We start from the raw sequence: 23,856 nt of genomic DNA, 5'->3' as shown, positions 1-23,856 counted from the left end.
GTCCAGCTTTGTACCTTTAAATGTATGCATTGGTAACCAGTGGGTTTCAGACATTGAAATGTTTTAGAACTTGAAACTTTCTTCCGTCTCAGACAGCTGGACTGTGACTATAAACCTGGGTAGACTTTGATGCATTCTTCAGTTATAAAGGCTGTGTGTGTTGGATGTGCTTGCTGAGGTTAATGCTGTTAGGCAGCTTAGCCGCACACAGCTGCTTTCTCCCTGCAGTGGGACGTGAAAGAGAATCAGAAGTATAGAAGTGCAAAAACTCATGTGTTGAGATAAATATAGTTTAATTGGTAAAGCAAAAGCTGTGCATACAAGCAAAACAGAATAAAGAATTAATTTGCCACTTCCCATCAGCAGGCAGGCAGGTGTTCAGCCATCTGCAGGGAAGCAGGGTTCTGTCACATGCGGTGGTTATTGGGAAGACAAACACCATAACTCCAAATGCCCACCCCTTGTGTCCTTCTCACAGCTTTAATTGCTGAGAATGACATCCCATGATCTGGAATATTCCTTTGGACAGTTGGGATCAGCTGTCCCAGCTGTGTCACCTCCCAGCTTCTTGTGCACCCCCAAGCCCACTCACTGATGGGGCAGTCTGAGGAGCAGGAAAGACTTTGCAGAGCAGTGGTTACACAGCGTCAATAATGCGGATGTGTTAGGAGCGTGGGCTTGGTCACAAACCCAAAACATAGCCCCATAGGAACTACACCATCCCAGCCAAAACCAGTACAGTGCTGTAGTACCCATGTTTAGAATACACTGATCTTGTCAGGGTGCAGTGGTCTTTGGGATGTAAATCAACTTACTTGAGGGATGAAAGGATTTTTGTTAGGTCTCTGTGGTTTTCTGTGTCTAAGCATAAAGCACTTCGGAAGTTTGTGGACTTTACATGAAAGCCACTGAAATCAAATAGGTAGAATGAATTGCTGATTTGTGTGGCATCCATACACGTAATCTACAGGATATACTAAGGTCTGCAGATTCAGATACCACTATTTACGCTATTGAGGAAACACATAATTCTAGAGGCTTGTTCTTTTTCACAAGAATGTAACCTTTGGGTTTCTTTTTTAAACTGCTTACGCATAGAAAGTATCTGTGCATTGCCTGAACTTTACAAGGAGCCATAAAATGGTTTGCTTTTTCGACAGCTACCACTGCAGACACTGGAAACACTTGAACAAATCCTAAATATTGAATGAATAAAAATTACTGTTCCAGAGATGACAAGAAGAAAATCCAGACATGAAGAGATGGAATTCCAAGTTGTGTCCTTGCACTGATCTAAATTAAATTAAAAAGGAATAGCTTAAATCTCTTTATAATAAAAGGTCCTCAAAGTTATGTATGTAACCAGAATTGCCCTGTTTATTTCCTAGCTAAGTTTTGGCAAAGTTGCCAGACTTGGAAAGCGGTGTTAGGAATAAGCTGTGAAACTCCTCATGGTCTCAGATGAATCATAAACAGTGTAGTTTATGGTACAGTTTCTCTTTTTGCCACTTGTGACCTCTGCCTCTCATCAGTTTACTGAGCACCTCCAAGAAGAGTCTGACTCCTTTCCTGTACCCCTCATTAGGTAACTGAAGGCAGTGATAGGATCCTTCCATGGCCTTCAGGAAGGTTGAGCAAACCTGGCTCTCCTTATGGGTCATGTACTTCGGACTCCTGCTGCTCTGCTGCGCTTGCTTATTATGTCAGTGTCTGTCTTGCACTGGAAAGCCTAAAACTGAATGGGGAGATCCCACGTGTGGCTTCGTACTGCTGCATGTAGGGGAATAATCACCTTTTTCTATGTGCTGGGTGTGCTATTGCTAATACAGCCCAGGATATGGCTGGCTGCCTTTGCTACAGGGGCACATTGCTGTGTCGTGCTCTGCTTGGCTGTCAAGACCCGCAGGTCTTGCTCTGTAAAGCTGCTTTTGACCCACTTGGCAATGTGTCCAGTTGTGTGCAGTTATTCCAGATTAGAGATAGGTGGTTTTGCTTGTCTTATAGCTTTCTCAGGTTCTTGTCTGCCCACTTTTCCTGACTACTGAGGTCTGTCCAAATGGCAGCTCAGTTCCTCTGTGCATCAGCCCATTGTCTCCAGTTTGGCATCATTGGTTGGATTTGCTGAGGATGCCTTCCATCCTGTTGTCCATTTGTTAATGAAGATGTTATATCAGCCCCAGTGTCTGCCCCCAAGGGATGCACTAGTAACTGGCAGCCTGTTGGATTTGTACCATTGATCACAACCAATCCAGTCTGGCAGTCCAATTGACTATTTTTTTCTAGTCTGTTCTGTAGTTCAGCTGTCCAAGCTCTCTAATTTGGCCATGAGCCTGCTATGAAATCATGTCACAAGCTTTGCTGAGGCCAAGGTAGCATCCAGTGCTTTTCCATTGTCCGTAGAGGAGGTTCTGTCATTGTTTAGGATAAAAAGGTTGATAAAGCACAACTCATCCTTGGAAAAATCCTTTGCCAGCTGTTCCCAGTTGCTTCTTTTCCTTCATGGGTCTGAAAATGGCTTCCCAGGAGGGTTTGCTGCATGACCTTTTCAAGGACTTGAGGTTATGCTGGTTGGCCTATAATACTGAGCATTTTTGCCCTTCTTACAGGATCCCGATATTTGCCCTTATGTAATTGTCAGGAGTCTGCCATGATCACTGTGAACTTTCACAGATAATAGATTGGCTTTGCCATGATATTTGCCAGCTCTGTTAAGCACCCTTAAATGCAGCCACCTGGTCACATGGACTTGTCTGTGTGTCCAGTTAGTTGAAGTCATCCCTAATTTGGTTTTCCTCTACTTCCTTTCATTAGTGTTGGGAATGTGGTGGTTGGATGACTGGACTGTGATGTCAAAACCAAAGCCAAGAAGGCATTGAGAGCCTTGATCTTGTTTGTGTCCTTTGTCACTTGGTTCTTGACCACACTTATTTTCTGTATTGGTAGTTAATAGGTACAAAATGCAAAAGTAAATAGAACTTCTGGTGTCAGTGTCTTATTCTGGCAGGACTGTTTGGTGCCAGGTGTGTGGTGTTTCAGGAGGAAACTGAGGTAATTATTTTCTTTCAAGTCATCATTTGAATGGGTGCTAGTCTGCCTGATCTTGCTGTACTTTCAGGAAATGATGTATTATTTTGGTGTGTAGTTGTTTGCTGTGTATACAGCATTGGCAATTAGTATAAACGTATATAATTTTTCCACTTCAAAAATTGTGTTTGTGTATTCATATGCTTCCAAAGAGCTGCTGCTTCTAATAGACTTCACTGGCTGTTACGGGTGAGTAGGGTGATTTTTCATTTACTTAAAAATGTGATTTAAAAACAAACCCAGAAAGTAACACTGTGACTTGGGGAAGGAGGCAGGGGATGATGCCATAAGGTTAAAATGCCAAGTCTCCTAGATGTTATAATTTGCTGTTGTGTTGTATGTTTGTACACTAACCTATAACAGTGTGTTTGGCTAAGTTCTTCCTTCCATCTCAAATCTACATGAATAGTGTGTCCAGGCATTTGTTATGTTCCAGTTCAGTAAAACACAGAGAGGGGGGACAAAGAAAACTAACTGGAATGCCACAGCTGGACTCCATGTTGTCTTTCTTTTCATCTGTAGTTTAGATCTTTGCTGTCGAACACTATTCTGATTCTTATGAGTAAACTATAATAAAACCTCTGATTCATCCATTTCCTTGTTGGAGGTTTTAAAAGGTAATCCAGATTTAGTTGTTGAGGGTTTTTTTGCCTTACCTGGCTCCTTAGCATGTGTTAAAGCTTCTGTCCATATTCTGCTTTTAATAGTGAAGATGTTCTACTGTTTGTACAGTTTAGGGCTTGTAGTTAGTGCTTATCTAGGTGAGTTCAAAGCTAAGGTTCTATTCAGCACAAATTCATTTTCTGCTGCTAAAATTGAAATACCATTATTTAATGCTTTCAGAGAATTTTGAGTTAGTACTGCTGAGGCTCCAGCAACAGTGTGAGAGTTGTGCTTGCTCAGGATGTGTTACTTTGACTACTATTGATGTTAATGGAATTCTCAAGGGTGGAATTAGAAGAACCCACACATGTGTTTTGTTGGTAGGCTTGTCTTGTAATTATCAGGGTTTTTATGTTCTGTAGGGAATAAGAACTGTAAACAATTAACAGATTCCTTAGAGTTTTCAGTAGAAGAGATGCTGTGTTTACAGTTTCCTGGGATAATTGTCAGACTGTAGAGCCTATTTCCTGCAGTTGAGGTTTAGATTTCTTTGTTTATAAAGGTAGAACTATTCCAAAATTGTCAGCAGTGAATTTTGAATTTGAGGGTTTTTTAACTGTTATGTAAATTTAGAATTTTTACCACTGATCTTTGTGCTTCAGGACTTTATTCTGTTATTTTTAGGGCTGAATTGAACCTTGAACTGATAGTGATCTGAATAAAGGAAATGGTGTAGGGTTGTGTCAGTACATTTCTACAAAATGTGAGATGAAATAGCAGTAGGACAGATATATTTTTTTTTTTTTTTTACTGCCTTTTATGTAATCCTCCTTTTTCTCCATGTGTAGGATATTTTCTCCCCCTTGCTGAACATATTTATACTTAAAGTATCCTTCTAAATAAAGGGTAGAAATACCAGGCATTTTAATACGAAAGCTTTGCAACATGCTCACATTCAGCAGGCATCTGTTCCTACTGCTTTTGATATTTATTTTTTTTTCCAGATATGCTGAATATTTCTTATGGTGCTGTTGTGCTTCCAAATCCAGTAGAACATTAAAAAAAAAATTTGGAAGTGGCATTATAATAATAGCTTAATTTGCTTTAAGATGACATTTTTTGGTTTAGCTTATTCAAGCTGTAAGAACAGAACTAGGCAGTTGCACTCTTTTATGGTGATTTTGCAGGTATACTCGTCATTAAAGTCCAATGGAAGTGAGGTTGCAACTACCCATTTCTTTTCCAGTTTCAGCCTCTGATGCTCATATTATCCTTCTGAGGAAGTGGCATTTTTACACAAGGTTATGTTGTTTGTGCGTGACTACAATAAACGCTGCTATTTCAGCAGCCCTCTACAAGTGAGTTTTCTTATCACACTCACAACTGCCTGTTTCTAGTGGGGAGTATTACTGTGTTGAGGATGCCAGCCTACTGAAGTGCAGGAAAGAGTGAATATATTGGTATGAAAATAAGTTTGCAGATTGACTGGCTTTTCTAAGCCTGCAGGTAGGTGGAGGGGCTGCTGGAGTTACTTCATGTGTCATCCCCAGGCAGCAGGGAAAGTGGACAGGTTTTCCTAATGAGACCTCTCCGTTAGAAGGAAGAAATTTAGTTGATTTGTGCTCTGTGTCTTACTGTGCCCTTAAAACACAAGCTGCTTAGTGGCTGATTTTGTTACTTACAGAAAATGCTTCAAATGAGGTTCCCTCCTCCCCTCCTTTTTTTTCCTCTCGCTGTTTGCTTTTTCCTGTCCTGTCATTGACCATTTCTTTATTTCAGACAAGGAAATTGTCCGTATCTAAAACTATGGGGAACCCATTTTGGGATGTTTTATGATTCTAAACAGACTATTAGCAAAATAGTTTCAGAAGTTGTGTAAAATAAGCTTGATGGCTCTTCTTTTGGCTTCGTAACACTTATGGGCTGTTCTCACTCCCTTTAAAAGCTGTGCCCTCAATTCCTGTGGCTCCCAAGGAATTAAACCACATTTTACTAAAACAAAAGTTGCTTGGCTCAAAGGCAAGTATGATTTTCCCATTCTGTTAAGGGAAACACTGGTACTAATGGTGCATGGGGTAGCCGTGGCATGTTACCTGCATCACTATAGAACAGATGTTGGGGAAGGTTAGGAATTGATTTATTACTTTATCTCACTTGTGTGTGCACAATTCAGGATTTCAGTCTTGGAAGTCTTCGGTTATTTTTTTCCGGTTCTGGAGGAGAGTGTAGTGTGGTGATAAAAATGTGCTTTATCTCTAAATTTTAATTTATTTTCCTCCTTTTTGCTGTTCTTATATTTCATCTAAACTGCTTGGGTAGGTTGAGGACAAGGCAGAGGCTACTTGCTCTCATTTCCTGTGTGCAGCACCTGGGCAGAGCAAAGGAGTGAGCAGCTGATTCCCCCCAGCCCTGGCTGTGGACAGGCTGTGAACAGAGCAAGGCTGGGCATGATATCTCTGGATCTCCACTCTAACTGCCTTTTAATGTGAGAATGTTAATTTTCAGAGACTTCTTATTTCTTCCTTTGCTTTGAGGAGACCAAGTGGTACATTTCTTCTACCACCCTGTCAAATTTCAGCATTAAAGCAATGATGGTGAAAGGGTTAACATGCACAACTGAAAGTGTTCTGTGTTTTGTCCTAGGAAACAGATGAAGTATTTTTTCCTTTTTATTTTTTTTTTCCCCCCTAAATTTCTCCAGAGAAACTCTGCCATCTGGCATGGAAAATTTTTGTCCAGACTTAATTTGGCAAAAGTTTGACCAATTAAAAATAGTTGGGCAATCTTAAATGCAGAGCAAGCTTCACTGTAGGCAGTGCTACCAGAAATGCTTGTAATGATACTGTTTTTATGGTATCGCCTCCTGTTATACTGAGTTCTCCTTCAAATAACTAAGTAGATGAGCAGCAGGGCAATGAGAAGAATATTTAGTCTGACCCATTTTGCTCCATATTCTGTTGGTGATAATGCTTGTAACAGTATCAGGTGTGTGGTAGCACTTCTAATGAAATAGGGATCACAAAATCATAGAATAGTTAGGGTTGAAAGGACCTTAAGATCATCCAGTTCCAACCCCCCTGCCGTGGGCAGGGACACCCCACACTAAACCATGTTGCCCAAGGCTCTGTCTAACCTGGCCTTGAATGCTGCCAGGGACAGGGCATTTACCATTTCTTCGGGCAACCTGTTCCAGTGCCTTACCACCCTCACAGTAAAGAATTTCTTCCTTATATCTAACCTGAACTTCCCCTGTTTATGTTTGAACCCATTATCCCTTGTCCTTGATTTTTCCAAACACCTCAAAGTAAGATGAGCACATAAGGCAAAGAGAATAAGCTCTAGTCCAATCCATTTGTTTCATGTTTGTATCCAGTAAGGGCTGTCAACTGTTGCTAGATAAGGCAGATAGAGGGTAAAATGATTTTTAACTAAGAGAATTTCCCTTTATCTTTTTCTGTCAGCAGCACAGAAACTTTATGTGCTGGAAAGCAGATGGGGATTATGTTCAGTAGCTGCTCGTGGAGTGGTCCATAACTCTTTTCTGCCATAGATGTGTGTTATTTGATTTGAAATCCATTTGTACTTTGGAACCCATAACATTCTGTCATCATGACTTGCACAGTTTAATTACGTGATTAATACCATAATGGTTTCTTGGTTTGGGACTTTGTGCAACTTGTTTTCCTTTAAGGTGTGAAATGGCGAGTTGTTCCTTGTTCACACCTTTTGTTGGCCATGTATGAGTTTGTGCTCAGCACAGGCTCTTTCTCTTCCAGGCTGGGAAATTTTAAGATTTATTATAGGAAACTTTTTGATACCTTCTGTCATTGTCCTCCTGACTTTTATTCCCTGTTTGTGTCAGGTCCTGTATCTTTACCCCTCTTCTATCTTGCTGAATCCATGTAATAGCCCTCTTAGTGAAATCTGCTCGTGTGCTTGATGTTTCATTGTTCTTCATCACTAAGTGTGTTCAGGTTTTATTCATTAATTTCCCACTTTTTCCCTGTTCTCCATTTTGAAAGGTTATTGCTAACAATAGGTTGTCTTTGAACCCCATGAAAAATCCCTTGGACAGGACCTGATAATTTGAGTGATTAAACAGGTAGTGACAAATAGGGGGAAGTGTTTCAGGTAGGAATACAGCAATTCAAAGCCTTGCAAATATTTAGCAAGAGCTGGAAGAAATAAGTGCATACATTTTAAATGCTTATCTACAGTTTTGGTTTATTTGCCTCTAGGATGTTTGAGTTGCATTTTTTCAGCATGGCTCTTCACTGCTGTGGAAGCTGGATTCATTAATAATTAATAAGGATTCTTAGGGAACCTGGAGATTTGGGGCTATGCAAGTGCTGTAGATACTGAAGGCAGTAAGTGCCGTGTCCCCCAGGAGTGCTGTGAATGCCAGCCCATAGGTGGGAAGGACTGGTGCTCCATCCCTTAAAAGTTTGAGCTCTTTGAGGCTGAGGATAGGCAGAAGTTCAATATCTTCTTTTGCTGAAGTGCATCTCTTCTTCGTTTTGCTTTTGGTACTCAGTTACTAATTGGCCTGCATTTTAAATAAATGACTGCAAGGTACGTACTGGTTGAAGAATGAGGGGGTGATGGTTATACAAAACAGGCTTTTAATTGTATACCTTTTTAAAGCTGAACAAGCATATATCTGGATTCTTCATATACAACAGATACATTGTGGTGATCCCTATCTGTGTAGTGAGATAAAATTTATATGTTAGCTTTACCAAGATAGTGTGGAGAGCTTATGGTTTAGCTAGGTATCCAGACGTTACACTACTAAAGAGTCAAAATAAAGTGTCATGCAGAGTTTGTATTAGTTAGAAACTGTCCTCTGACTGGGAGTGAAAACCTTGGCTTTGAATCCATGGTGCAATTTAAATAAAACAATTTCTTTTGTTCTTCCACAGGAAAGATGATAAAGACTACGCTTTAAAGCAGATAGAAGGTACTGGAATTTCTATGTCTGCATGCAGAGAAATAGCAGTAAGTAACATTAGTTCTTTCTATTAGCAAAAAGACTTATTAGAAGTATTGCTTTGAGTGCATGCTGGGTTTCATTTGCTGAATCATGTTATTCTATGGGTGCTATATTTTTTATCATAGAGGTAGAAAATAAGTACAAATGTCTTGAAAGATTTTCCCCACCTGTTACCTTTGCTGTCTAAAAATGACAATGTTTTTAAGTTACAATTTACTGCCTGCCTGCCTCAGGGCAGATTAAACGCAGTAGTTTAAAAACATGATTAGAGTCAGTGGCTTAAAAGTCAGATCAAATACATAATTTGCATTAGCACTTCAGTTATATTCCTAAAGAGTTGAGTTCTTATTGGCTAATAATGATCAAAACATTGTAGCTTCTATTTAAGTGAAGACTTCAAACTAAACTGGCATTGTTGCCTTGGAAGCTGTAATACAGCCATGAATATCGTTCAAAGAAACAGTGGTAAAACCAGTATTTTGAAATGTAACTGGTTTATATTCTTATGTTTTATGATGCTTGGGTTTATGTTTCTTGAAATGCTTCAACTGAAATTGCTTAATAAAAGGAAATGCATGTGACATAAGTGTATGGGGGAAAGTGAATAGTTTCTTTCCAGACCGTACTCCTCAGGAATAGAAAACCATACCTACCCTAATTTCATTTTTGTTGCCTGAAGTGAGTACCAGGCTTTGCTGCTTTGTCTACTTCCAGTCAGCTTTGTGATTTCAAACATGTTAGTCTATGAACTGAGTAAGGTAAAAAAAAAAAAAGAAGCCCAAAAAATATTCTTCAGGAGAACCTCTTCCTATCCATTGATGAAAGCTTAGTCTCCCCGCTATCGTGGGCATACACTCTGAACTAAAGGAGCTGAAAACAGGATCTTATATTTTGCTTATTTCAACCATTTTGGCAGAAATTTTCCAAATATTGTGGCTCCTTCAGGCTGAATGCTTTTGGGAAGTCAGCTGCTGTTTCTGGGGGATTTGGGTATGTTTTTTGTCATTTTGCAGTGATTTAACTGAAGAGTTTTGTTCTGCAGCAGAAGCTTGGTTACTGTTAGGGAGGTGCTTCTGCTTTCAATATGACCCTAAATCAGATTCTGTCTACTAAGAGAATCAGTAACTTGGCTGACAGTCAGGAAGGATTTGGCCTCATTCCATGGCTTGAGGATTGTTGTGTAATCATTCCTCTTTGGCAGCAGGGTCCCTGGTAGTGATGAAGAGGGGCAAGAAGCAGAGAGGCTTTCTCCTTGCTCTGAGCTGCTGCAGCATGCATCCTTTGAAGACAACAGCAGTGCAATGCAGGACTTGTGTGGGACAGAGTTAGTGGAGGGAAGGAGGGGAACATACTGAAGACACCAAAGTTGTCAAGAAGGCAGGTGTGGAGAGCAGTGAGGGGAGTGGAACCCAGAAGCAGGTATAGGATGGAAAGAGTGGCCTGAAGCAGCATTTCTTGAGCTGTTGCTGACTTTGCTTCTGGTTGTGCTTCCAGACTTGCAACTGCTGATTCTGTGGTTGAATTTTCCTGCAGTTGATTTAATAATTCACCATGGACTTCTAGGGTTTGAATCCCTCTTTCTTACTGTTCTTCTGATGTTGCTGTTCAGAGTTAACAGAAGATTTTTATTTTTTTTCCCCCCCCCCCAGAAATGTTGATGTTCCCCAAATTGTTAATTCTAATTCTGTTAAATAGCTTCCCCCCGTTTCTGGCAATTAATATTCTAAAAGGGAAAAAGGGAACCTCATTTGGGGATGGATCAAATTAAGGATAGTAGCCATACTGTTTATACTGATTATGTATGTGTAATGTATACATGAAAATGCTACTGGGTTAATCAGCAGTGTTGTACCCTAAAATGTCATCTGTAAATCTAATTAGTTGTATTATTTGTTGTCATACTTAAAAAGTCAAGGCTGAATCTCAGACTTCGTTACAGTGTGTTCTGGACTACCCCAATTAATGCATTTTACAAGTATGGTGGTATTAAGAGGAACTAAGGTGAATTGGCTTGCATGAGGTATATCCATTTATGTTTCTCTGGAGAGCTGAAGCTTGTGTGTTTCACTCTGACTACCGGGGAAGAAAGTAGTTTGGCATAAATCCCAGTGACACTCCTTTGTTTTTATAACTCTGCAATGGCTTTTGTGTTGCTTATAATGACTTATTTCAGTTTTGGACTATTGAGTAACCTACATGTTTAAAAATACACAAAGACTTATTCAGAAAAGTAAAATAATTATTGAAATACATCAGTTATGGGGAAAGGCTAGAACTAGGTCAGAGACCTGAGTTGAAACAGCTGACTCGGTTACGGATGAGCTCAACTCATGTGAATGTATTTGAAAGAATGCCTATGTTTTTGTACTTCCTGCAGCATGAGAACTCAGACCTCATGTTCAAGAACCCAGCTAGTCTCTTACCCTGTTGAAAAAGAGGAGGATTTTAATGATTTTATATAAATGATTTGTTTAACTGGTAGAGTTAGCAGTTATTGTGCTAATTATGCTAAGTGAATCAGTATCTTTAATATCAAGATAGTTGTAGTGTTATAATCTTCCTTATCTTCCCCCAGTCATCCACCACATGGTAAGCGTTTGTGAATCCTGCCTCTTCCAGAACCTTAACTGAACATTTGCCTGCTAGGCTCTTGTTCTCTGTAGACTTGTGTACTGCCTGGGATTCTGGGTATCTCGTATGATCAGCACTTTGACTTCTGAGGACTTAAGCAGGCTTTTAAAGTTACATGCTTATCATACCAAGAGATGAATTTGTTATGAGAAAGAGACCAGAGGGATAGGATGGTGGGAAGATTTGTAAAAAAATATGCAAAACATACAATCCCAAACTCTCCATTCCTCATCTTCTGATTTAATCACAGAGAAGAAAGTCATTAAAGCCTATCCACCTGGAATAGTGCTGCAAATGCTATTTCACAGTTTGCAAAGCAGGAAAATTCTTTAAGGCTGTAGGAAGCTAGAGCAGTTAACCAGGCTTCAAATTTAGGATTTTGGGTTTGGCAGTTTCCTCCACAGAAGTCTTGTGTATTAAAGTAATCAAGTGACTTTCTGACATTTTTCTTGGTGATTAGCATTTTTTAGTCAGTTTTAGTAGGTTTGCAAGTGCTTTACTTGCCTGTACTTCCTTTGGTGCCAGGAACCTGCAGGTGTAGTTTGGGTATAATGCTGAAGCCTAAAGTTCACATGTCTGAGTGTTGATAAAAGAAAAGGGAGTACTGGTTTTTGTCTCCCAGGCAGGAGGCTTGGGTCCCATAACAGCTCTCATTGCCTCAGGAACTTGGCTGGGTTTGCAGGGAGCAGGCACACAGTACCCAGGGATCGTGAGAATTAAGCAGAGAGGTGGCTGGTTGATGACTGCTGCCCTTACCTGAAAGGGAAAGCCTCTGCAGCAGTCTTACCTCAGACTTTCAGCTTCTGGGCAGGAAGGAGGCAGAGCTAGAGCAGCCTGCCTGTGCCCCATGGCAGGTGAGAAGGAAGCTGTCTGTGGTGGTCTTGGCCAAGTTGACCTCAGCAGAGCAGGCTGCTGTAGAGATATTGAGCTCAGGCAGGCTGTTGAGGCTTCCATGTCGTGGGTGACAAGAACATGTCATTACACGATTATCAGACCTCTTTCCCCTCTGCCAGTGGAGGGGATGGAAGAAGGGTGTAAAGGCCCTTTCAGAGCCAGTCTGAGGGTGACCAAGGGCTTTGAGGGAGCATGCTGCAGCTGGAAGGGACCCTATGAAGCAGAAGCTGAAACTGCGTGACTCAAGGATTCACCCTCTTCAACATCTTCCCCTGGCAAGGAACAGATTACTGTCACAATAAGCTTTCTGGAAGAGATCCTGTACCAGCTATGTGAAAAGGAACAATACTTTGGCATAGGTTCCTCAGGTTATGGGAGTTGTGAAGTCCCTTCCATGCTAACAGTGAAAGCAGTTTCCCACAAGACCAAAACCAGAAATCCTTTAGATGAGTGCAGTCCTCATGTCAGAAGACAAGTAATGGTTCCTTAGCAATCTTCTCATGTGGTGAAAGGCAACAAGGTGTTGAGGAAGACAAATGTTTGATTTGATCCTCTTTGACAAGTCTAATGCCTTTCAAATGCTTTAATAGTAATACGATACATAAAATGTAAATTGTGGCTGAGTACTGTATTGAGCTGTGTTACAGGGCTACAAATGGTGTTCTTGAGAGATTATATGTCAAGGGAGAGGGTAGTTACTGCTTTTAGTTCTGTTAAAGTGTGATAAAGATACTGATTAAATGTTAGAAATTGGAGTCCTTTGAAATAATAATTTTTTCTGTGAACAGCACAGTTTGACCAAGTTTGACATCCAGTGTCTGTCTCCTGTGGATTCTTCATCCACCACCTCACTTTCAGAGAACCTTTATTAGTACCTCTTCTAATACTTTGAATGTATTTGGATGTAAGAGGTGCTAATAAATATTGACTTATATGTGTGATCAGGTAAGACACATTTGTCTCGGAAAACCCAGAAGCTGAGAACAGAAATGTGCATTTTTTTTCTTCTCCCGACATTTCGTGTTGTCAGCCTTCTTTTTTGCAACATTTAGGACTTTATTCTTTTGTTTTTATGTTTAAAGCAATAATTTTACATGGTCGTATGTCTGAAGAACTGGAGCTTCAAAAATGTACTGTCAGCTTCATAATAAATTCTTACAGTGAGCAGTATTGTAATTTTCTGTTACATTGCCTTTGTAAGCCTTTATCTGAATATTTTTGAAAGGAAAACAGCATGTACTTTCAGCAGGGATTTTCTTTTTAGTACTGTGGAATATCTGACTCATGAGAATATGAAACTTTAAAATTGTATTTACATTGAAACAAACAGATTTTTGAATCTACTGGTATAGCAGCAAAGTCAACTGGGGTTGAATAACTTTTTATTTAAACTAAAACCCAAATTTTATCACACAAGCTTAAAGGGGTCCAGTGTTTTATAGGAAACTGAGAAAAGCGATTAGAATGTATTTTAGGATTTTTTTCATTGATATGGAATTGGAGTTGTTGTGTCCTGCTCTTGCTCTCTCAGACAAGCAGAGTGCACCGCCAGAAATTTAGCAAACTGAGTTAAGCTTGAAAAGAAAAATCTTTGAAGGCAGTTCCTCAGTCTCTTTCTAGTAATGACTCTGTAAACATCATTCATTCAGCTTTTAAGCCGAAATTAATCACGACTAGTTCATACCCATTTGTACTGGATAATATTGTCATTTAGTTAGAATAGCTCTTCTCTCCCACTTTCATTTTCAAGAGAGACTGCTGCTTTCTCTGGCTTGGTTTTGACAGGCTAGAAGGATTTTGGTTTGGCTTGCTGTTCTCCCTTCCACTCAGTGTAGCCTTGAGCTTTCTTTGACCTACTGCAGTTGGAATTAATCTTCCCTGAATTGGCCAGAACTGTGCACAGTGTTTCAGGTTATGTCTCACTACTGTCTGTACTCATTTGTTGTAGCGTAGTTCCACTGGGATCCTATCTGTTAGAGGATGACTAAATCCTCCTTGTCAGTCATCTTCTGCTCTGAAAATTGCCTTTCTTTATGCATCAGCCTCAATCTGCTTTCTGTTCCACTGCCCTGTTTACCCATTTTCCATCTCAGGGCCATGGGAGACTATTAATCTATGGCATGCTTTTTGCTGGATCACTTAATGAATCTGATGTGAGCCTTTCTGAAGCTTGAGACGATGATTAGATTTTGGATTAATGCCATCAAACTAGCAAGATGCATCAATAGCAATTTTTTGCCTGTGTGAATGCTTTGCTTGATATTGCCAATGGCTTTGTGTCTAGCCAGCTTTGTGATTGTCCTAAGCTCTGGGAGAAATGTGTTGCAATAGCACGCAAAGGAAGATGGTGAGAGGAAGGAGTTGCCTTTTCTCAAATAGCTTATATCCTGAGACAGGACATCAGAGAAGCTCCTTCTGGACCAGGTTACCAGGCCAGTTGCTCTAGCAAATGTGCTCCATGATGGAAGTAAGCATGGTAGTATTGCAGCACTGAGCAGCTTACATTCATTGCAGACCACATATAGTAGTACAAGCATCAGGAGCGGGGGTGGAATGACATTTGCAGTAAAGCTAGAAACCGTCACATGAAGTGCTGTGTCTTGGCTCTCCACCACTTGTCTAGGGGTGGAGAGCTGTACAGGAAATGGGGAAACATCACTGGAGGAAGGATGTCATGTTCATGAAGACTTGTGCTGAGTTCAGCTTGTATCTGATGTGCAAGGTAATTATGGTTAGTGTCCCTGTGCAAGAAAAGGTTTGCCTTGGTCATGTGGCAGTTTGCCAGGCTGCCTCACTGCTGCTGTTGATTGTTCAATAATGTCCTGTCTTACTTCACTTTGTCCTTGTTTGTGAAGCAATTTAACAACTTATACATCATTAGAACACTTTAATTTGCTGTCCCTCAGCTGACCCATGGCTGTGGAGTACCTATTTCTGCATTTGAAGAGGGAGATAGGGGAACCCTAGTGCAAGCCCAGGTCTTTGACATAAGAATGCTCTTCCCCTTGCTGTGTCTTAATATTTATGAAAGCAAGGGTAAGACCAACCAGGGACAGCACTGGATCATAACACTTAAGTCAGACCAGATCTATCAGCATCTTCATCATTGGCCAATTTTTATTTTTTTTTTGAAGGTAAATAGTATCTTCTTTCTTCACAAAGGGTACCCAGACTACCTAATTTAGGGGAAAGCTTTCTAGTTGTGCAAATGGATTTCAGCTGTCATGATACACAAATGAAAAGGAAGGTAATTTACTGAGAGCCAAATGCATAGTTTTTCTCTACCTTCTCCTTGTGTTCTATAGAACTGGACTAGGATAGACAAAAGCAATTAGATACCAGAGACACTAGACAAAAAAAATGGTCTTTATCATTAGTGGGCATTGTACTGACAGCCCAACCATGTTTGTTGTAGTCTACTTTGTCCTCAGTGAACTCTGTCAGCTGCTGGACATGAGTCAGTCATCTGGTAGGAAAGGCATGTGGCCTGTGACCTGGGGAGGTCTGGTTCATGAAGAGTGAGGTTGCTGGAAATGTCTGTGGTGTCTGATACAAGTGTGTCATCAGACCACAGGAAATCAAATAAAACTTTGGTATGGACACACAGTTGATAGCCTGTGTTGCAGTCTTCTGGGTACAGTTAATTCATCAAGTTGTTTAGCATAAATTTTTGTGTATTTACTTATTTAACAAAGTCCTTCACAGTAAGGACTGGCAAAGTCTGTCTTTAAACCCTGTAACCTCATTTGCTATTAAGAGGCTGACTCTCGCTGATGGTCTTTGATGCTGTACAGAGCCTGACAGGGATGCAGTTAATCTTCTCCATAGCAGCCTGTATGGTATAGTGCTTTGGATTTGGGACTAAACCACTGTTGATAACCAGTATTTTGGCTGCTGCTGAACGTCCTCCCTTTTGGGAGTTAGCCTTTGCTCGGAGGCTGGCGGGGCTTCTTTATTTCTTAAATTCCTCTTTCCTCCATTTATTAAACTGTCTGTCCTCACTTACAAATTTTCTTGTTTTTTTTTATTCTTCTCCTATTGACTGAGGGGGGTGAGCAAGCAGCCGTGTGGGGCTTTGCTGCTGGCTGGGGTCAACCTACCACCTGTAATTGGAAAAAAAAATGCAAATAAGCATTTCTTACAGTTTTTTTCCCTACTGATCTTATGCTTTGTAGGAATTATAGGCATTTACAGAATTCCACACTGCTTCTTGAAGATCCTGCCTTAAAATTCTTCCATGTAATGCTTTTACAAATCAAGATTAAGAGGTTTAACATGCTGAAACTAATACCTTCTGCATTGATTTGTAATGCTGCGTTGTCTCCTCAACCCTCTGTCTCCCTGTTTGATTTCATACTTGACATGAAAGCTCTGTAGGCTATAGGTTCCCTTGCTCAAGAAATGCCATACTGAAGACTCTGGTCAGTGGGTAGGAATGGGAGTCTGTCTCAAGGGAAATAAAAAAGAAGAAAAAAAACATATGCAGATATCTACTCCCTCTTTGCTACCTCAGTAGCAGCTAAAATGTTACCACGTGTGACAAAGGTATCAGTAGAAAGGAATTAATTTTCTTGTTTCTTCTGTTCTGTAGCAGGAAAATTATGTTTTATTGAAAATGGGCGATCTCAGAAATGTTAATTTTCTATTCTGTATTCGAATAGTTCAAATTGTCCTTGGCTTTTAAAAGCCATTCCTTTTATTAAAAATGTCATAGTTTCTGGTGGACTGAGCTGGCAAAAATTTACCCAGTCTTAGGTAGCCCTGCTTGACAATAGTTTGCTTACAGTTTTTGTTTGTTTCTTAGCAATTGTGTGAGTACAGTGTAACTGCAACATGACCAGTAAGCAGAGCTGAAATAGGCCGATCTCTGCATGCAGTTTTTGTGCTATATCCTTCTTTTGTTTTCCTTTTGGTGGTGATTAAAGATATAGTTTTTAAAGAGCTGAGCTGGTTTAATGGCTCCTAGCTGTGTCCGTTTGCTAGTGCTGGGTTTGCTGTTAGTGCTGTGGGTCATTTCAGCTCAGGACCTCAGCAGAAAATGACTGCATTTTTGTGTCTGGGTTAGTTTTTTCTTGAACTGGGAGCTGTTTCATGGATGGCTTTTGAGTACTGTAGCTGGTGTAATATATGTTGTGGGAGGACCTGGACCACCTTCTGTAGGTGGTGGAGTCAGTTGATCTACAAGGTCACCATCTTAAAAACCATACCGTCCTTAAGCTGGCTGCATTGACAGGCTCTAAATGAGCCCCCTCATTCAGCCTTGAATGACTGCCACCAAAAATGCAGGGTTTACAGGTAATTGGGACTGAGGAGAAAAATGGATACCCAAAACAGCTCTGTTGAAGATTACAGCCTATGGGAAAGGGCAGGTTCCACAGCTGGCTGTTTGTGGAGTCTCCTTGATCCTGGATAATAGTGGGGTTTGCATAGACTTCTACTTTTTAGGAAATGAATAGGAAGTGAATGCCCTAAGGGGGTTATGACCTGTGTCCAGCATCAGTTTCAAACTAATGACTGGTTCTTTCATTAAAAAGTATGTGCTGTTTTCTGTGACTAGCAGATTTCAACTTTTATTGTTGGTATTGTATGTAGTAAAGATTTTAAAGCATTCATCTTTCCAGCCCTCTCACAGTTCTGGATGTATGGGTATAACTCTTGTGGACTTTCTTTATTTTGCAGTTGCTGCGGGAGCTCAAGCATCCAAATGTCATTTCTCTGCAAAAGGTGTTTCTTTCTCATGCTGACAGGAAAGTGTGGCTTCTCTTTGACTACGCTGAGCATGACCTCTGGGTAAGGTGAATTGTTTGTAGGTACCAGGCTTAAAGTTTTAGCTGCAGAAAACAGACAAGGTCAGGGAAAACACATTGGTTTAAAAATAGTGTGACCTCTTACTCCCTGTTTGTTGGAAACTCTTTCAGTGCTTAAAGAAAAGCAATGGAAAATGTTTGGTAAACACACTACACAGTTAATCTGTGACCTCTTTAGAAAGAAAAAATCTGTGTTCAGCTCTCAGTAGCTAGAAATCTAGTTAAATAAATGCAGATATAGTCTTCCATTACAGCTTAAGTAGGGTGCAGGAAAATATAATTGATTGTAGAGGTAGATTCCCTTTGAAAAATGACAGAATTATGGACTGAATGCTGCAGTTCAGACTTTTAGGTGCATTGCATGTCATCCATGAATGGATGTGAGAGCAATGCCACTGTATGTAATGGAAATTTAATTCATATGTTTCAGCAGAAGATCTTTTTACTCATTTTCTGAGATTTTTATATATTTGGGAGAAAAGCTGTTTATTCCTAATTGCAAAACATAGCTTTAAAATATAAACACATTGGAGGCCAGGTAAATTTGTTTTAAGATACCTACATTTTTCTTCTATTAATTTAATATTTGTAAGCTCAACATCCATTTGGAATACTTAAAGTGGCATTGTAAAGAATCCAAAATACCATGCAACCTTGACTTCCCTGAAAAAAAGTATGTGGTCTTCAAATTAAATCTTACATGCATTCTGAGCTCTGCTCTCATAATAGAACCTTAAAAGAGATCAAGACAATTCGGATCAAAGAGGCAATTTGGAATGAGACAGAACCTTTGATGCATGCATTAGCGTAAGAATTACACAGCATGAATCATGAGTTGTTTTTTTCTCTGCATGTAGTTCAGTCAGGAAGCATAAACCAAAGCAAAACTAAATGCTTTAGAAAATGGAGTTCATTGTATTTGGGAATAAATCAGCAGTATTTGCTGAAGAACTAGTGTGTTGGTTTTCCTTCAGCTAAGCTGAATTGAAGGTATTTTCTCCCAGTTAAATGTCTTGGAAGCTTTGGTACTTGGTATTGAGAACTTGTTACCAAAATAAAATTAAAGTGGGAGGAAAAAAAGTTACTGAGTCGAGACATTGTAATGTCGAGACATTCTAAAAGCTGATGTACAGAACAACAAAAGCAAACCCAAACCCAACATATTTTTACCTGGAAAAAAGAACAAGCGCTTTCTGACTTTTTCACTGCTCCTCCGTATTTATGCTCTGTTAACCTCCAGGAGTTTAGGAATGTCTGAGTTTGTTGGAGGATTTTTTGTTTCAAAATATACTGCAAGGCTTAATATTTGTTTGGATGATTGTGACTAGTAGTGACCTGTCCTTTTTTGTATTTATGCATTTCTGCATCACTGCAGAAGTACTTCTGTTAATGAAACACTGGCTTGTACATTAGCAACTTAGGAATGACCCTTAATTTTGACCATTACGTTTCCATGCACATACCTGTGCGAGCTCCTAACTCCACCGCCATACCAGCTCCTTTTGGTTCACTGTGTCTGAATGCAAGAGACGTAGGTGCAGTGACTGGGCTGGCTCTGTGCCCCAGAGAACCGGCTATGGACTAAGTCCTCCAGTCCTGAGCATATCTAGCACAGCAGGTCTCAAGCAAGACTAGGGGAAAAGGCACAGAGTGTATTGGAGTGGGAATAAAAAAGTCCAGGAGAGCCATCTGTCTCTGAGTATTCACTTCTCTTTGGCCACTGCATGAAAAATAACTTTTCCTTTGGAGTCAGTTGAGTGGAAGGTGAAACCTGTGGCTTAAGCTGAGGGATGCTCATGCACTAGGTGCTTGGCTGACTGGGCACACTGTCTCCTTTTCAATGTTTCTTTTCTCTGTACAGCTCCATTTTTTACCTTTGAGAGGGAAGGGATGATCCTTTTTCTCCCAGGAAAGCCAAGCTCAATACCTGAAGCAAAGGAGGGCAGGCTGTATGGAGCTAGGCTGCAGCAAGGAGGAAAGACAGTTTCCCAAAGGGGTTTAAGTAGTTGGGTGCTTCATTGGTACCTGGAATATGAAAGTTCATGAATATAGGAGGAACATGTGATAGAAGTTTGGTGCCAGGTTTTGGATGGACAAGGTCAGGGCTTTTTTTATGATCTCACAAGTGCAAGCCAGTACAGGAAGTAAGTGTAAGTGCATGAAAAAATTTGCTCTAGAAATGACCTCTCTCTTAAAAGGAGACAAGCATGGAAGTGGTTATCATGACCCTGACACACCTTATGCTATTGAAGTTAGTGGCACCTGGGACTCAAATGCTAAGACAACATACCTTTTGGACTTCTCATTGTTGCTAGACAATGCCTGTGTGTATGCTCTAAAATTGCTAAAGGTATTTTCTGCTTCTGGCTTGGTGGCTGACTTTAAGGTTGACAGATTTATAACTTTGCTCTGTCGACAGCTTCTGTTTTTAGAGTCTGTGCTTTAAGCATGTAGTAAATAAAGAAGGTATAAATCTGGGCCTCTAATTAAAATGTTTAAAACTCCCAATACAGTTTGCAAGAAATTTGTCTTGCCTTATGTGTTGAATGTTACAGTGTCATCATTACTGTAGGAAAAATCCTAAAATTAAGATAATAAAGGAACTAGGTGATGCACTTCTAATTCTGTGCTGTGATATAGAAAATAGAAGCCTATCTTAACAAAAAGAATCCCCAAACAAAAATACCCCAAAACCCTTCAAGGTCAGTGGTCTGCAAGGGAGTTTGCTTTGTCAGTTGTATTGGTTTTGTATTCCTCATCCCACTGTGGGAGAGTGATTGAGTGGCTGTGTGAGGCTTAGCTGCCTGCCAGGGTTAACCACAGCAACAACTGATTTCATTTGAGAGATTTCCTTGGGACAGCCATCACATTACCTCATATAGTATTAATTTTCTGGTACTAAAAGTACAACTTGCTAGTTTTGAAAATGAATGATGAAAGGTTGAAAAAAAACCTAAGAAGTCTGTGTAAGGAATTGCTGGCAATTTTTTTCTGTAATGCTGTAGATAACATTACACTTTTTCATTTTGATTTCTTTTTCCCCTTTACAGCATATAATCAAGTTTCACAGGGCTTCTAAAGCAAACAAGAAACCAGTTCAGTTACCTCGGGGAATGGTGAAGTCACTGTTATATCAGATCCTAGATGGTATTCACTACCTGCATGCTAACTGGGTGTTACACAGGGATTTGGTAAGTGGATCCGCAATGGGTTTTAGCACTGGGATGATGACTGAGGGCAAGGATGGGTTTGTTTATGAAAAATTTATGGGGAGAAAACACCTTTTGCTAAGGGCATGTGTTAATAAATAGATGGTTTTGTACTGCAGTCAGCCTTGATTAGTAGAGTGACTTTTAAAAGCTGGCTATGATCTGATATGCTTATGACAGCAAAGTATATCAGATGGCTGGTTTCCATTTTTGATTTTCTAAAGAAACTACTTTAAAAGTGTTCATTTAAATAACGGGCATGTTGAGGTACAGAAAATGCCTTTGGTAGTATCACTGCAGGCAAGATAAGTAAGTAAGTACAGCATGTGTGTAGGTGGGGAAGAGGATGATTGGCTGTAAGAACTGCTGAAAAAATAATAACTCCCTAAAATTATCACTTTTACTTACGAAATAACTTTTGAAGGCCATTATCTTCTTCTAATACTTATAATCTGTCAGAAATACAGCCATGCCAACTTTTGAAGACTTCTGCAAATAACCTAATGTTTGTCCAAACTACGTATAAGCAACACATTTTGAACCTGAGTGGTTTTTAACCCGCAAATTCCATTATATGTTTAAAATTGGTAAATCTCATAAATTCTTATGTGTGTTTGCCTTTGAAATATGCCTATGGCTGGCTGGGCTGGTTCTTTCTGTCCTAATATTGGGTAGTTTTTCCAACTCAGTTGTCTGTAGCTCTTATTCTTAGAAGTAAATTTGGGGCAGGGGGAGCTATCAAAGTATTATCTGTATATGATGCTTCTAATTACTGAAATTTCATTAGTGCATGAGAGTATCATTAGTTTGATTCATTCCCATGAATCAGTATTACCAGTGTTACTCTGTGCTTGGTGCAGTAAGTCTGGCTTCCTTGTTACTCTTTCAGAGTCACTTTTTGTCTTTGAAATAGCATTAATAGTGTTTCTGGAAATGCAGTCAATGCCTAGTTATTTGTCTTCTATTTTTGTGCCTAGTAAGCCTTTTACAGAGTGCCAGTGTCTGTTTAAACTGATGGGGAAAAGATATAACTTTGATAAATAACATTTTCAGAACTGAAATGCAAGGAAGTTTTGCTTTATTAATATAATTTTATGGATATTGTTTCTAATTTGCTCCTGGTCTTAGAAACGGAACAGAAACCTCAGCACTGAGGGGAAAAGTCAGAAAAGTTGTGGTGGCTTTGTCAAGACTCATGTAATAGTGGAGCAAAACATAATGTAGAAATATATAGCGCTTGTTACTACTTAGACACACTTTGTTTTAAACCAAAATGTAATGTTATGTAAATGTTCTGCCTGCACTAGTACTCTTTGGTATATTGGTAAGAGGCACACAGAAAACAAATGACCTATAATCAAGAATCTTAATTGTTCTGAAGTTTTACTTTCTACAGTTTCAGATAATTTAAGAACCTAAGCATAACTGAGTTTAAAAACAAAACCATGCAGATTAACTGGATGGCTCAGGAGATTGGTAATTTGTTACAGAGCCTTTCACATCTAGGTCTGTAGCTCAAATACAGTTTAAGTTGGCAACTGCAAAAAACTGTTACCATCTCATTTTCTGACCTATGTGAAAAGAGTTGGTCTCAGTCCAGCACAAAGTGTCCTTCCAGCAGAAAAACCACCATCACAATTGGCTGTCTTTTGATAATCTAAGGAAGAGACCTGCTCTCTGCTTGAGGCAGAGACTGAGAGGTCTTCCCACTAGTGGAACCTTGTCAAGCCATTTTGGTGAGAGTCTTATGAAACCTGTGCTGGGGCTGCCTGTGCTGCCTTGTCCATGGAAACCTTTTGAGTTTGTCGTTGAAACCGCTGAGTTTGAGCTGAATTTAGAAGGCGCATGTTTCAAGCAGGAGAAAAGTCAGAACTGTATGTGTCGGGTATTTTCTTCCTTTCATCAGGGAGTAGACTGAATAATAGAAGGGTTTCTATCTAGTGTTTTGTTCTAGCAAGACAGGGGCATACTGATGCAAAGTTAAGCTTGTCATTTGGGACTTCAGTGACGCATATAGTCTGATTCAAAGCAAAGTAACTGACATTAGCACTTGTTCTTAGATGTGGGTTTCTATTCCAGGATACCTGTAATATTAGCCTTCAGGAATATTGGTGTTAAATAATTGATTTTCACTCTTGACTGGATGGCTGGACAGATTTGATGTTTCTGCTACCTTTAAATTATGGGTATTGCTAAATGTTTTACGTTTCCCTAGATTTAGATGTGTACAGATACGCCCATGTTGTTGCTCAAGTAACATTCTTACTTTCATTTCATTCACTAGCTATTATAAGAGTGATGGTGCTTGGGGTGGTGGGAAGCATAAGAACAGTCTTTCGGCAGAAAAAAATCTGTTCTTTGCTACATCTCTCTTAGGATGAGGATTTGTTGAAAGGGTAAGAAAACTCATCTCTTGAGAAAGTAATTATCTTTCATTGAAGCGCAATTTTCTGCTTTTGGGGTTTTGGTCTTTTTTAAGATGTCTTAATGAAGGTAGCTTTTAGGTAGCCAATGTTTTGGAGTTTTTGAGATCTTGACACGTGTAATCAGAAACAAAATATGGCATAAAGTAACTCCTTTTTGGTTTAGGCAGTAAAATTTAATGGCAATTAAAATCATCAACTTAGACTGAAGT

At 39.8% G+C, this 23,856-nt stretch overlaps 1 protein-coding gene across 3 annotated transcripts in view; it reads left to right on the top strand.

The window, feature by feature from the left end:
* CDK8 (cyclin dependent kinase 8) overlaps nucleotides 1–23,856 on the top strand; it is a 72,776-nt gene that overhangs the window by 17,023 nt on the left and 31,897 nt on the right. For 2 of the 3 annotated variants that reach the window (XM_080614030.1, XM_080614029.1), the window contains exons 2-4: nucleotides 8,610–8,685; nucleotides 17,885–17,995; nucleotides 21,063–21,203. In XM_080614030.1, coding sequence (XP_080470156.1) covers nucleotides 8,610–8,685; nucleotides 17,885–17,995; nucleotides 21,063–21,203 — 328 coding nt within the window. Of the gene's footprint in view, nucleotides 1–8,609; nucleotides 8,686–17,884; nucleotides 17,996–21,062; nucleotides 21,204–23,856 lie in introns of those variants that run through there. The other variant, XM_080614031.1, reaches the window with a different exon arrangement.

The sequence above is a fragment of the Psittacula echo genome (assembly GCF_963264785.1).
Source record: "Psittacula echo genome assembly, chromosome: 3".
Classification (NCBI taxonomy): domain Eukaryota; kingdom Metazoa; phylum Chordata; class Aves; order Psittaciformes; family Psittacidae; genus Psittacula; species Psittacula echo.
This window is presented reverse-complemented; position numbering and strand designations above follow the sequence as displayed.